Source organism: Hyperolius riggenbachi, chromosome 2 (genome assembly GCF_040937935.1).
Source record: "Hyperolius riggenbachi isolate aHypRig1 chromosome 2, aHypRig1.pri, whole genome shotgun sequence".
Lineage (NCBI taxonomy): Eukaryota > Metazoa > Chordata > Amphibia > Anura > Hyperoliidae > Hyperolius > Hyperolius riggenbachi.
This window is the reverse complement of record NC_090647.1, coordinates 338,905,674-338,921,868: the sequence shown is the minus strand read 5'-3', so window position 1 is coordinate 338,921,868 and position 16,195 is coordinate 338,905,674. Positions and strand designations below refer to the sequence as shown.

Genomic DNA, 16,195 nt, shown 5'->3' with positions numbered 1-16,195 from the left:
AAATGCATTGAAGCAGAGTCATAGGGAAAGTAGATTCCTTGAAAAGGAAGACTACAGCTGCTTGCTTGAAGATTGGTAGGGGAGTTTCTGCTGGTGGTAAGTGGAAGGCAAAGCAGGCACATTCCGCCCACTAATGAAACTGGGAGTTGCAGATTATTATAGAGGGCATCCTGCTGCTGGACAGTAGAAGTCAACAGATGTTCCAGCACATGATGCCAAAGAGGGAGTTGCAGGACTCCTAACAGAATTTAGCTGCTGGGCAGGTCAGACGTGTGACCATATGATACCCAAAGTAGGCCAAACTCAAATTCACTGTAAAGCCTCAAACACACATATGAGGCATGTCGCCCAGTGGGTATAGGGACCCAATCCCTCTGGCGTCTTTGTCGTGCCAATGCTGTACAGATGCGTCCCTAGACTGCCAATAAGCAATGTGTTCAGTTGCTATGTGAAGGGGGCAGAGGGCTGATGGAGTGGCGCAGGTGTGACATCATGCGGGAACCGGGTGAGTGTAAAGAACAGTGCTCTTGGGCAGCACCTATCGGAGGTCATCCACAGAGCTGATCGCTGGCCGAGCAGCTGAGGTTGGTGGGGGGGGGGGGGGGGGAATTGGCTATTGTATACATACTGGTTACTTGGCAGAGGAGGTTGTTATCACTTCCTTGGGTGAGTTATATCTAGCCTGTGTACACAGCTTAAAGGACAAAAGCCAGCAACCTTCTGGCCATTGGCCTCGCGGTCCTCCTGGGCCACCTCAATCTTCCGCTGGGCATCCAGTTATATCTTTCAATCGCTGCCTGTCATCACATACTGCACATGTGTGGCCCAGCCATACGCGCGTGACCCTATCGCGCTCCTGAGACCGAGATCAAGGAGGCCCGGGAGGATGACAAGGGCCTGAAGGGGGGTTTGGAGGGAAGCAAGAAATTTGGGTGTATGCGGCAAGTGGACAAAAAGGGCGCCACCATTCACTCCCATAATAAATATCATTTGACGAGCGCCGAACAGGAAAAAAGTGCGCCCGGAGATTATTAACGTTTTCAAACGGCGCCCAGAGATTATTAACGTTTTCAAACTGCTCTTGTGATGATTTAAGTTTAGAAAATGTGCCCATGACGAATCACGTTTACAAATATACTAAACATATCTATTGTATTTAACTAAAACATTATTTAAAATGTTATCACTTACTGTTTGTAAAACATTATCATCCACATAATAAAGCAATCAGTAAGTAAATTGTAATATATTTTTTACAGTCACCATTTGTAAAACATTAGTATCCACACAATAAAGCGATCACTAAGGGGGGGTCTTAAGGTTAGGCACCACCAGGGAGAATTTAGGGCTAGACACCACTGGGGGGGGGGGGGGGGGTTAGGGTTAGGCGCCACCAGGGGGATTTATGGTTAGGCAGCACCAGGGGAGGTTAGGGTTAGGCACCACCAAGGGGGTTTTAGGGTTAGGCACCACCAGGGGTCTTAGGGTTAGGCACCACCAGGGGGTCTTAGGGTTAGGCACCAGTAAAGGGTCTTAGAGTTAGGCACCACCAGGGGGGTCTTAAGGTGGCCATACACTGGTCGATTTGCCATCAGATTCAACAAAAAGATAGATCCCTCTCTGATCTAATCTGATCAGAGAGGGATCGTATGGCCACCTTACTGCAAACAGATTATGAATCGATTTCAGCCTGAAACTGATCACAATCTGTGGTGCTGCCGCCCCCCCTGCATACATTACCTGTTCCGGTCGGCGCGAGTCCCCTGGTCCACCACTGTCTTCTTCTCCGCCTGGTCCCGGCATCTTCTCCGCATCGGCTCCCGGCTGGCATCTTCTCCCATCACCTTCCGCATCACACATCCGGCATCCGCGTATAACTTTCTGTCACTCCAGTGACAGCGGAAGTTCAAATAGAGCGCCCTCTATTTGTACTTCCGCTGTCACTGCAGTGACACAGGAAGTTATGCCGGATGCCGTGATACGGAAAAGATGCCAGCCGGGAGCCGATAAATGAAGGTTATACATAATATTATACAATTATAACGATTATACATATATTATCGGTTTTAACAAACGTAATTATAAGTTTCACTTTAAAAACAGGGAAGATTATCGTATTCACAATTTGCGATTCTATATACATTATTAAAGGTTTTCAATTTGTAAAGCATTATTGTAAACGAAATACAACACAATATTTTTATAAACGCTATTACCACTTATCATTTACACCACTCGCTCTTTTTTCCCCGACGCCCTTTTTGCATGGACGTGGTTTGGAGGGCCTAAAGGGGACTGGAGGAAGCCCCAGATATGTATAAATGTTTTTATTTTTGTCTCAAGTACACTTTAAGTAGGTGGCGAACAACTGGAACACCTTGGTCTGCTCTAGAGGTTTTAGGTCTGCTTAGATAGGTACTTCAGCCTACCACAGCTACACAAAGACTTTTGATTTTGAACAGATCAATTAAGTAATACTTACAATTAAATGAGTTAACATGATTGCTCTGAATATCTGCCTTGTTCAGTTTTTGGGTTTTGATGGGATTTAAGAACTGTGTTCTGCTGCACAAAGGCACCCTGGACATGTACAACCTATGGGGAAAGGACAGAAGGAGATCATCTTAATGTGATTTATGCCCTTGGAGTATCATAGAAACAAGAATGTATGTAGCCAACTTAGTGGGCTAGTAATAGAATTCCAATTATCTTATGTTGCTTCATAACCAACAATTACATTCAAAAGTCCTCACGATTCAGAACAAACTGGTAAGTGGCTTTGGGGTAATAACAGTTGAGAACAGGTGACGGGGCCCAGTTTGATTAGTTGTAAAATATGGGTAGGGGTATTTATGTTCACTGCGTTGTTTTATTTTTTCAGCCAACTGTAAGCAGATCAGGTGACCTGCTTGGACCCTCAGAACAGAAGGTGGCTGTAGTAACTGTCGATAACTGCAACACTGAAATGTCCTTGCGCTTTGGGGATGTCCTGGAAAACTATGCCTGTGCCGCACAAGGAATGCAATCAGGATCCAAAAAGTGAGTTGGAAAACTATTCACAAAGACAGAGGTCATGATGAAATACAGTATAATGACACAGGGGGCCTAATCCAATTCACTTTTTCTCCTAGGAGATAATTTATTATCTTCTGTTTATAATAAAATTTTTAGCACTCTGCAATTAAAAAAGTACCAAAAAGTAGGTGAAAAAGTGCTGTTAAAATTAGTCTCAGTATTTTCTTGCTTGTTGAAGTCTTGCAGGTCAATTTACTAAAGATGTGAAAATATCAGCTTGGAGAAAAAATAGGAGAAAATGTTGATTGGATCGGGCCCAGTGTATACAAACAGAGGAGACTTGTGACTGATTCTGAAGAGTCTAAGGCCCATATGCAATTAACTTTTTCTCATTTGAAAAATTGTGTATTTAGAGACAAAGCATGAAATCTCTTAGGAATCGTCCTTGTGACGCCACATTCGCCGCTTCCGTCACTGCCCTCCCCCCGTAAATGTGCCCCCTTCCTATGCATTTAATACTTTGCCTGTCCGCTGTCTCCGCCATGGTCTTCATACATTGTCCGCATTGCTGTGACGTCATCCTGCCAATGCATGGGGAACACAGCGGGAGACAGCAGACGGGTAAAGTATTAAATGCACGGGCGGGCACATTTACATTAGGGGAAACAGCGCCAGGTGTTCCGTCATGGTAGCACGGATTTGCATCCAATAATCAGATGCTCGAACAGCCACCAAGTTGAGTGGGCACTTTTAAAGGAGTTATCAGGCAAAAATAGCCCAAATGGGCTTTACTCACCTGGGGCTTTCTCCAGCCTCTTGCAGCCGACTGTCCCACACCGACCGCTCCGCTTCCCGCTGCTGTCCCGGTCTCGCCGCTCATTATTCAGGCCGACCACGGGGTTGGCCTTACTGCGCCTGCGCAAAGCGCCGCTGACAATCGTGGCCACGTGGGCCGCGGCGAACTGCGCAAGCGCAGTAGTTCTATTCAGGCGGTCGGCCTAAATAACGAGCGGCGAGACCGAGACAGCAGCGGGGAGCAGAGCGGTCGGCGTGGGACAGTCGGCTGCAAGGGGCTGGAGAAAGCCCCAGGTGAGTAAAGCACATTTGGGCTACTTTTGCCTGATAACTCCTTTAAGCCACATACACATGTTCAACAAGTGCACAACGTGCAAACGACCACCCGCACGACACGACAAACCGAATGACCTGACATGCCACACAACCTGTATGTCCGAACTGATAAAGAACCAACTTATTTACATACTGCGCACGATTGCGGAATGATAGGACTACACAATGAAAACAAGTACAAGTCGTTTACAGTCATCCAAACAACTTGTACACATGGACCATCTGCACAATATCAGACGACTGTAGGCCAACAGTTGGATCGGGTGCAACACCTGTTATTAGTCTCTCATCAAGTTGTTTGCACACGTACACATGCCTGATTGTCGTCCAACAGTCTAAAACGGACTAAAGTCAGACGATAATCAGGTAGTTTTGTTGATTGTGTTCACAGATAGGCACACAACTCAGCACACATCAAACAGAGCTGACAGCTCAAATTACATTCACTCATTTCTTGCAGATAAGAAAGAATTAGACAGGCTCTTCTCTATATACACGCACAGGGTGGATTTTTCTTTTCTTTACTTGTCTCTTTTGCAAGAGTTTAGGTCTGCTTTAACAAAACAATTAAAAAATAAACGAAATGACTTCAAAATAGCATTGCATTATAGAAGCCTCAAATGTGTTAGAGGAAAACGGAGACAGTAAATGTCATAACTCAATGGTGGCTAGCAATCTTGCATTGCAGTACTAGAGTCTCAGGTATAAATGTTAGCGAAGCACACTGTCTGCATAGAGTTTGTATGTTCTCCCCATGTTTACATAGTTTACATCCCAAATCCCCCAAAGTTAGTGACTTGGCTCCCTCCTCCTCCCAAACTGGCTGTAGACTGTAGTAGAGATTTTAGACAACGGACTATAATAAAAAATATTTCCTGTTGAAGGACAATTAACACGCTATATATTGTTTGAAGTACTCTGCAAAGTGCTGCAGAAATTGTCAATATTGTGTAATTGCATAAGTGGAGTCCCTTGTTAACAGAACTGCCTCCTGCAAATCTACACTTGTCCTTGACATTGTCATCTCTGACACAGGTCTCTGGATCTAACAGGTCCTCTTTTGCTGGGGGGAATTCCTAATCTGCCTGAAGATTTTCCAGTAAGGCACAAGTATTTTGTGGGCTGCATGAAGGAACTTATTATAGATAACAAAGCAGTGGACCTGGGAGAGTACATTGCAAATAACGGAACAGTTTCAGGTAAGAGACTATAAATCAACTAGTTGCAGTTAGTTTGATTGATTGAATGAATTGCGCACTCACTCACGCACATACACACCCACTCACCCACATACTCAAGCAAGTGTAGAATGACCCATTAAGATCAAAGCAATGTCCACTGTTCTTATAGTGTGACTGGTGTGAAAGAAGGATAAGTTATTGAAGAATATGAAAAGAGAAACTTTACATATTATTTGTAATATACAAAAATATATAAAATCCATACGTCCTTCATAAAAGGCACAACATATAAAAAACTGCTATCAACTCCGTTTAATGGCTTATGTTCAGGATACAGATAACAGTAATGCAGAATAAAGATAATATATTTATCAATTCTTGGGGTTAACAGGGCTGTATATAACAGTAATGACAGAGTAAATCACAAATAATTGTTAGGACCCCATACTACATACACAGGTCTGTGTAGTTTTATAGATTTACTGTCAGTTCAGGTGCCCTTTGGACAGCTTTAATCATTAGGAGTGGGAGGCATCCTGACACATTTTGTATTCTCAAACCCACTTCTTCATCGGACAGCTATAAATGTGGCAGTATTAACCATGTGAGACCCAAAAGGGGGTAAAATGTAAGTGATTAATCCTAGGAATTAAAAGTGAAAGATAAAATGAAGACTAAAGAGAACTTGTATGTTTAATAATAATAAATTATTCTTTTGTGGGGACAGAACAGTGCACATAACGTGTAACATCAGAATTCATAAAAAAAAATTCTATGGATCCATTTATTTTAGGGCACCTAACCACTCAATTATTTTCTTTGGTGTGTGTTGTAAGTTCATTTTTTTTAAACCATGGCAACAGTAGTCTGAAGTACACACTGCCTGGACACAGGGGCGGACATACGGCCGTGCAGGCCGTGCCGCCGCACGAGGGCCCCTGAAGTTCCGTTTTCTTCAGGGGCCCATGGCATTAAGTACTTTTTTTTTTTTTTAATATTTTTTTTTTTTATTATTATTTTATTCCCGGGGGCCCCCCGACTCCTATCCTCCCTCCCTCCCTCACCTCGGGGGCCCCCTCCCGATATGCGCGGCGGGAGAGCGAGCGAGCGGCAAATGCAGGAAGGGCTCTCCAGGCATCCGCTAGAGGCCCAGCCGCTTGGTCTCCAATATGTCTCCAGTTGGAGACATATTGGAGACTCAGCGGCTGGGCCTCTAGCGGATGCCTGGAGAGCCCTGAAGACTTCCTGCATTTGCCGCTCACTCTCCCGCCGCGCATATCGGGAGGGGGCCCCCCGAGGTGAGGAAGGAAGGGAGGGAGGGAGGATAGGAGTCGGGCCCCCCACCCGGATAGCTACCCACCCGGCTACCTACCCACCCGGCTACCTACCTACCCACCCGACTACCTAACCACCCACCCGGCTACCTACCCACCCACCAGGCTTCCTACCTAACCACCCACCCAACTACCTAACCACCCACCCGGCTACCTACCCACCCACCAGGCTTCCTACCTAACCACCCACTCAACTACCTAACCACCCACCCGGCTACCTACCCACCCGGCTACCTACCCACCCGGCTACCTACCTACCTACCCGGCTACCTACCTAACCACCCACCCGGCTACCTACCTAACCACCCACCCGGCTACCTACCGGGCTAGTTACCAACCCACCCACCAGGCTACCTACCCACCCACCCGGCTACCCGGCTACCTACCTAACCACCCACCCGGCTACCTACCTAACCACCCACCTGGCTACCTACCTAACCACCCACCCGGCTACCTACCGGGCTAGTTACCAACCCACCCACCAGGTTACCTACCCACCCACCAGGCTACCTACCTACCCACCCACCAGGCTACCTACCCACCCACCAGGCTTCCTACCTACCCACCCGGCTACCTACCTACCCACCAGGCTACCTACCCACCCACCAGGCTACCTACCTACCCACCCACCAGGCTACCTACCCACCCACCAGGCTTCCTACCTACCCACCCGGCTACCTACCTACCCACCCGGCTACCTACCCACCCACCAGGCTTCCTACCTACCCACCCGGCTACCTACCTAACCACCCACCCGGCTACCTACCTACCCACCCACCCGGCTACCCACCCACCAGGCTTCCTACCTAACCACCCACCCGGCTACCTACCTAACCACCCACCCGGCTACCTACCGGGCTAGTTACCAGCCCACCCACCAGGCTACCTACCCATCCACCCACCCGGCTACCCACGCACCCACCAGGCTACCTACCTACCCACCCACCGGGCTACCTACCTACCTACCGGGCTAGTTACCCACCCACCCACCAGGCTACCTACCCACCCGGCTACCTACCCACCCACCCACCAGGCTACCTACCCACCCACCCACCAGGCTACCAACCCACCCACTCAACCAGGCTACCAACCCACCCACCCACTCACCCACCCACTAGGCTACCTATCCACCCAACCACCCATGGGAGCTGCGCGCCGGATGGAGGCTGGGACAGGAGGTCTGCTGCTGCAGGTGAGTAAATGTTTTTGTTTTATTTATATTAGCAGGTGTATGTTCTGGGCAGGTCTGCCACATGATTGCATGTATTTTCTTCGCAAATCTGCCGACATGATTGCATGTATTTTCTGGGCATATCTGCCGACATGATTGCACGTATTTTCTGGGCATATCTGCCGACTTGTTTGCACGTATTTTCTGGGCATATCTGCCGACTTGATTGCATGTATTTTCTGGGCATATCTGCCGACTTGTTTGCACGTATTTTCTGGGCATATCTGCCGACTTGTTTGCACGTATTTTCTGGGCATATCTGCCGACTTGATTGCACGTATTTTCTGGGCATATCTGCCGACTTGATTGCACGTATTTTCTGGGCATATCTGCCGACTTGATTGCACATATTTTCTGGGCATATCTGCCGACATGATTGCACGTATTTTCTGGGCATATCTGCCGACATGATTGCACGTATTTTCTGGGCATATATGTGTATTTTCTTGAGAAAACCTGCACAATTATGTGAATTTTCTGGGGAAAGGGTCACCAAAACTTGGGCCCACTGTCTTTGCGTTGCACTTTTCAAGGGAACCTGAGGTGAGAATAATATTGAGGCTGCCATATTTCTCTCCTTTTAAGCAATACCAGTTGCCTGGCTGCCGTGCTGGTCCTCTGCCTCTTATTCTTTCAACCATAGACCCTGAACAAGCATGCAGCAGGTCAGGGGTTTCTGACAATATTGTCAGAACTGAGAAGATTAGCTGCATGCTTGTTGCTGGTGTAATTCAGTTTATTACTGCAGCCAAATAGATCAGCAGGGCCGCCAGGCAACTAGTATTGTTTAAAAGGAAATAAACCCTCACCCCGGGTTCGCTTTAAGTTACAGTTAGCTCCGCCCTCATCCGGTCATTGCCACGCCCATTTTTTTGCCGCGGCGCTACGCGCCGCAGGTTCTGTCCACTAATTTTTGCCGCGGCGCGCTTCGCGCGCCGCAGGTTGTAGCCACGCCCATACGCGCGCCGCAGGTCATAGGGGGCCCACAATTACAATTTTGCACAGGGGCCCACTGCTGGCTGTGTCCGCCACTGCCTGGACACGTCCATCTTTTTGTATGAGAAAATAACTACACAAAGTAGGAGTGCTCTGCAGCAAAAATTAATTGGAAGCAGGAGTTGGCATTCCCATTTGACACTTTCACCAATTAATCCTTGCAACTGCAGCAGTTTTTGACATGTAATTATGCAAAGTATAGAGGGTTGGTAATGCCATCTGTAAAATTTTAAAAATGATCAAAATGGGGAGACATTACTTCTGACAATTGCTAAGTCCAGTGTGCATGTTTATTAGTGCTATTGTAGTTTCACTGCTATTATTATTATTATTATAGCATCCAGTATGTAAAATCAATACTGTATTGCTTCCAGTAACTTTGTATGGATATAATAATAATGATGACAGTTTAGGGGATAACCTGTATTGCCATTGATCAGGGTGCCCAGCAAAAAGAAACCAGTGTGAACAAGAGACATGCCAGCATGGAGGAACGTGTGTTAACCGATGGAATGGTTATTCATGTGAATGCCCTCTGGGCTATGGAGGCAAAGACTGTGAGAAAGGTGAGAAAAATAAATTACCATTGAAATGTTGCAGACGTTATGTTGCCATGTAACTATTTGTTTCATTATTTATTTATAGATGGCGTGTTGTGACACACCAGAAGATGTTGCTTTAAGCACAGGCACATAGTTTTATGGCAGTTCCCATCTTCCAATTACACCTTCTGCCAACCCACACACATCTGTCACTGCCATTTCCATGCTGCCGAAACATTCCCAGCTCTGTCATTGCATCTGCCTCTTATATGCTCACACACATTTATCAGGCATTAAAGAAAAATTAAAGCAGATATGAACTCAGAACTTCCTCTCAGCTATAAAAGATAAGCATCAGCATAATAAAGAAAACATTTTAAAGAAAACATTTCTTTGTTACAGCTTACAGAACTCCTGCAATAAATCTGTGTCTACTTCCTGCTTTCATGGAAGCAAACAAAGGGTTAAAGTGGACCTGAACTCAGAACTTCCTCTCTGCTCTTAAAGATAAGCAACAGAATAATAACCTTCAAAGAAAAACATGTATTAGGTACAGCTTACAGAACCCCTGCATTAAGTCTGCAGTGTGTCTACTTCCTGCTTTCATGAAAGCAGGCAACGTGTTAACATCCTGTGCTTACATATTAGCTGGGTCTGCCGAGACTGCTAAATTTCTGAGAAATCAAATTACATATGGGGTTATTTACAGATGAGGGGGAATGAGACAGGCTCTTCTCTCTAAAAACACACAGGGTGCAGTGTTCTCTGTTTTGCTTGTGTTCTGTGCAAGAGTTCAGGTCCACTTTTAAGAAAATGACATGTCCTCTAAATCAAAAGAGGGTTTCCTAAAGAAAACCTCAAAAGAATGTAATGTGAACCTGGTTATCTGAGATCATATACATCCATGTAACTGTATACAAAGAAATAAATGAAAATGATGTGGGACAATGCTACTCTATTGACCCTGATTCAGCATGGCTGTTGACCACACTTGCCAATGTCGAACCAATGACTATGCCCTGTTCTAATCTAGGGCTTTGGCTTTATGTACTAAATGGTAACCTGTGATTTTGATTCAATTTTACCTTAACCACTTAACGACCGTCTAACGCCGATAGGCGTCGGCAGGTCGTCAGTGGTATTACATGGAAACGGCCTTTCCATGTCAGTTCACGGAGGGTGTCTCCGTGAACAGCCTGCGAGCGAAATGTAAACACTCGGGGAAGAAATCCCCGCTGTTTACATCATACGGTGCTGCTGCGCAGCAGCGCCATAAAGGAGATCGGCGATCCCCGGCCTCTGATTGGCCGGGGATCGCTGGCATCTGATAGGCTGAAGCCTATCCTAGGCGACGCAGGACGGATTTCCGTCCTGCGCAGCCCATAGCAAGAGGGAGGGAAGGGCAGAGAGGGCGGAAATCGATGCGGAGGGGGGCTTTGAGGAGCCCCCCCCCCCGCAAAACGCAGATAGCCGGCGGCAATCAGACCCCCCCAGCAGGACATCCCCCTAGTGGGGAAAAAAGGGAGGAAGTCTGATCGCCCTGGCTGCAAAGTGATCTGTGCTGTGGGCTAGAGAGCCCAGGCAGCACAGATCACAGCAAGATCCCCTGGTCCTTAAGTGAAAGACAACTATCACGAAAACTCAAAATACATGTGTATTAGTTGAACATTTGTCCCAGAGTAAAATGCACTATAAATTATTTTTTTCCTATGTAGCTTTCACTTATAGTAACTAGTAAAAATCTGGGAGATCTGAAAGATTTTGGACTAGCACATCTTGTTGTGGGGGATTTCCAATATTTTCTTTAGTCTTTTCAAAGGCATTCCTTGGAAAGGACCTTAAAGGGAAGGTCCAGGCATATTAAAAAAACAAAATCCACTTACCTGGGGCTTCCTCCAGCCCCTGGCAGCCGTCCTGAGCCCTTGCTGCAGCTCCGGTGGCTCCTGGTGTCCTCCGCTGCAGATGCCAACCTCGCCAGGTCGGCTTCCTGTGCGTTCCACTGTGCTGGTCACATGGTCTGGCCGACGTCATCAGGATTGTACTGCGAAGGACACTGGAAGCCACCGGAGGGCACAAGACAAGATGGCTGCCAGGGGCTGGAGAAAGCCCAGGTAAGTGGATTTTGTTTTTTTAATATGCCTGGAGGTATTCTTTAACAGTGGTTCTGGAAAGCCATTCTCCACCTGAGAACACTATTCTGGCAGTTGGAGTGTGCCTTTGCCATCCAGGGAGTGCTTTTGAAAATAAAGGAATTCCAGAGGATCCCCTGTTTAGGAGATGGATTAGTCCAAGACTTGTCCGGCCTGTCACATTTCTACTGCCTATTGTTAGTGACAGGAACATAGGAAAGAGTAATTTACAGTGCATTTTACTCTGGGAAATGTATTACTAATACACGTGTATTTTAATTTCTACACATTTTCATGATAGTGGGCCTTTAAAGTGCTTACTTTTTACAATAATTATGTATAAATGATTTATTCAGTGTTTTCTCATTGTAAAATCTTTCCTCTCCCTTTTTTTGACAGTTGGAATCAGCTGTTATTTCCCACAATGCAACAAGGCTCCCACAGTGTGATGTCAGGACCTCAGAGCTGTGAGGTGCTGAACATCACACTGTGGGAGGGGTTTCACCACAAAATCAGCCATACAGAGCCATCTGACGATCTGTTTGAGAAAAGGAATAGATTTCTCCTGTAAAAGGGTGTATCAGCTACTGATTGGGATGAAGTTCAATTCTTGATTACGGTTTCTCTTGAAATATGATAAAAATTAGTAAAACCACTCAATTTGCATGGTTTCACAAAGCTTGGTGTAGAAGAAAAGAACACGGCACCATGCAGTCAAGCTTTTCTATCGTGTCCCCCTTTTAACTGATTCGGTCATTGAGATCAATTGAATATTATAAACTTAGCTTTAGAAAATTGAATTCAATCAGAGAAGATAAGATTGTGGCCTCCTGTACACTACATGCTATTCTGATTTGCGATTTTGATGCGATTTTACATGTGATTCCGAGTTGCGATTTTTAATCGGTACTGCATGCTGCGTTTTTTTTTTCTTTTTGTTTTTATAACATCCAGGGAAAATTAAAATTGCAAATCGGAATTGCAAATCTTGCAGAGAACCTGTATCAAATTGGTCAAGTCTACCTAAAATGGACAGTCTATTTGATTTATAAGTGGTATAAAGATAGTACAATAATATTACCACTTGGATAGCCTACATAAATCGTTTTTCCCATCTGGTTCCCTACAGATTTGATCACTCTGATCTAATTTGATGGTAATTGATTACCACTAAATGTCAGACCAACAAAAGTATAGATTGGACAGAATGGAAAATCTATGTTATACTGGGTACCCCAGATGCGTTTTTTCAGTCGATTTTCCCTCCAATTGATTTCTGATTCGATGTTTCGATCGATTTCCAATTCGATTCTGTTATCTTTTCTTATCTATTTCCATTCACTTCTATGAGAAATCGATCAGAAAAACGATCGAAAATAAGATCAGACATGTTGGAAATTATCTATCGAACCATCTATCTAACACAAAATTGTATGGTGTGTACCTAGCATTAGTCTGGGTTGGGGCAGGAGCAGCGGTAGGTCGATGGCCCATTGCATTGCACTGCATCAAATATTTTATAGATTCCCTGATTAAATCGATTGAAAATCAATATGCTGTGTGTAGCAGGAATTGATTTGTTTCTGAATCAATTCCGATCGGAGATAAATCCGTCATTTTAGAACATTGGATGGAAATCTTTTTTTATTTTTCATTGAATATTAATTTATAGGGTAGTTTCCAGCAATGAACTTTTTCCTCTGAGTTTTCTCCTAATTGATATGTTCACAACTTGTCAATAAAATACATTTTAAACCACCAGCAAGTAAGAAAGTACTCGAAATAATGTTGATAGTATTTTTCACTACTTTTTTGATCGCAAAGGTATAAGTTATTTTAAAGAGAACATGAAACAAATTATTTAATAAGCATAGGAGAAAACTTGGGAGAAAAAGTTAATTGCTTATGGTCCATAATGAACCTGCATTTGAGTGAAATACTGTATATTTTTAATTGTATAGTTTAGAAAAATATTGTAGTTTCACAATTGACTTGTTTTATACTGGTCTAACATTGGCATACATGGGAAAAGGGAGCTGGGAGAACTGGCTAGTACAAGATTAGCAATACTGCTGATATTCTACTAAGACTTCACCTAATCTATTTTTTACTCCAAAACTAACCCTGCTGCTACCCTATCCCTAACACTACCCATCCCTTCCTGCACATAAAACCCCACTGGCTATAAGTCTGACTCCCAATCTATACACTGGTATACACTGCTAAAACTGCAATTAACATTGCAGTCTATGGCAGAGCCCAAATTCCCAGGCATTGCTCAGTGCCCAAATGACCTGCCTTGCAAACTTTTATCAAACCATGTGAACCGCCTAACACTTTTTTGCAATTTGATTGATCAGACAATCATTTGGCAATCTAACCAATTGCTTGAAATTCTAGCAACACCAATGTCACATTTCTGTGAACTTGATGAAATTTTAGAGCAAACGTCTGTATCTTTTGGATGTTTGGATGTTTCTTTGTGTTGTTTTTTTTTTTTTTTGTTTTTTGTTTTTCTTCTAACACTTTTGTTTCTCCTCAGAAATGCTGTCCACGTTTCGTTTTCTTGGAGATGGTGTAATTCTTTGGAAAAGTATTTCCTTACATGTATCTGTTCCCTGGCATTTAAGCCTCATGATTCGCACACGGCAGTTGGATGCCATTTTATTGCAGGCACAAGGAGAACATAACAGTGCTGTTATACTGCAGGTATATCTAACAGTTATACTTCATGTTTATAGAGAACTTTTCTAGAAATGTTTGCATTACCTGATGTATTTAAGCATTTTACTTCCTAAATCCCACCAGCTGTAAGGGTTCGCAGCATGGGGGACCGCTCGGAAAAAAACAATGTGAGTGCAGAGTAGGTGAGGAAAAGACTTATTCTAGTACTTTTCTTTGCATATGTAGTCATTTCCTCCCTGCCTGGTCTGGAGCAGTGTAAATGCAATATGATAAGCCCCACAGCACCAAGCAATGAAAAGTAAGAGATCATCTCTGTGCTTACTTTCAATACCTTGACTTCTGTTATCCAAATAGTGTAGAATGTGTACTACATGGCAGGAAAAGTCATTTATTCTAACCTCCAAAATATCCTGCTTTGCTATCTCCTCAGCATAGTGCCATAGTGCCAATGTAATTAGATCATCAGAGAGCAAATGCCTGTGGCTGGAAAATGGCAGTTATTTAAAGGCTCTGGTGAGGTTATATACTAAGTGATAGTCACATATACAAGATTTCCAGAGTCCTTGTGAGGAGACTAGTTTCTCCTCACATAAGATTCTATTGGCCTGATGCACTAAATGGCGGTAAAGTTGTTGTGTGCAGGCACGGAAATTTTACCAGTGCTAATATCGGGGTAGCACCGTCCATTAACCTAATAGAAACATGCGCATTACCGAGTTAATCTGCGTATTGCTATGGGTAACGCTAATGGGTTAACATGCTTCCCCGAGATCAGCAGCAGTAAAAGTGCCATGCGCAAGTAGTGCACGGCAACTTAACCATCATTTAATGCATCAAGTGTCATATCCCTGCTTATCATAATCCTCTTAGTAGGAGCTGCATGCAGGCTTTATGGAATAGCCTGACAGGTTTTCACCAAAATACTGCAGGTGTTTGCTTAGAGAACCTAAAACCAAATATGGAAGTGTTTGGGAGAATTTCACTTTTTTGCTAATCCTAAAAATCAGCACTAGTCAATTGGCCTGTTATCAAAACTACACCTGATCACCTCACGGGGAGAGTGAAACTCCGCCTAGCTGAGCATGCCAGCTAGGGTGAGAGGAGGTAAAGCCAGCTCAGCTCATCTCTGCTCAAGGGCTGCATGTAAACAAAAGGCACACATAGGGAGGAGAAATGTGAGATAAATTCTGACCTGCTCTTTTAGCAGCCATACAAGCAGCAGTTTGGTGTCAGAGAATACTATAGTACATGTCTACTGCATTTTCAGAAAAAAAAATTGCAGGATCTGATGAAAAGCAATTACATGTAATAACAGATCCCTGGCCAACTGCAAGCTGGACACTCTTCTCTGTGACTGGGGATATGCTTTAGCAAATATTGCTTAGACCTAAATTACTAGAACATTGTAGTTCTAGTATCATTTACCTAGCTGTATATTGAGTCACTAACCTTGACTGAACATTTTTAATGTGATTTCAGCGTGGCTATGCAAGAATGATATACTTTTAATGAAAGGTGTGTGTATAATTTCTCGTTGAAAAAGGAAAATGTAATTAGTTCAGGTAGTTCTTCATGTTCTCTTATGCTGAAGTATGCAATTTTATTGTGGTAGCACATTTAAATTAAAACTGATTCCCAGATAATTAAAAGTACAGCCTATCCCTCTCCCCTATTCAGCAAGTCAGTAGCCGAAAGTTAGCTGAAACCCCTGCATTTGGCTCCAAAATCATGGTCATGTGACCACTGATCTCTTCTTCCCATAAACCCCCTTCTAGTGAGGAGAACTGTGTCATAAATTCATTGGGCAGCACCCTGAACCCCTTCATTATAGAGAGGCATGTACTGGACTTCTGCAGTACTGTTCCTTGCTGAGAACCAAGAGGAAAATAAGTTCTGTGGTCACATAGGAGGTAAAGAGGCGCACAAAAATGATAAAATTATATAAAATATT

At 44.2% G+C, this 16,195-nt stretch overlaps 1 protein-coding gene across 2 annotated transcripts in view; it reads left to right on the top strand.

Moving 5' to 3' along the window:
* The window catches only part of CELSR2 (cadherin EGF LAG seven-pass G-type receptor 2), a 144,262-nt gene that overhangs the window by 57,531 nt on the left and 70,536 nt on the right, over positions 1-16,195 (top strand). For both annotated transcript variants that reach the window (XM_068269438.1, XM_068269437.1), the window contains exons 7-10: positions 2,882-3,039; positions 5,182-5,345; positions 9,329-9,454; positions 14,102-14,268. In XM_068269438.1, coding sequence (XP_068125539.1) covers positions 2,882-3,039; positions 5,182-5,345; positions 9,329-9,454; positions 14,102-14,268 — 615 coding nt within the window. The remainder of the gene's footprint in view (positions 1-2,881; positions 3,040-5,181; positions 5,346-9,328; positions 9,455-14,101; positions 14,269-16,195) is intronic.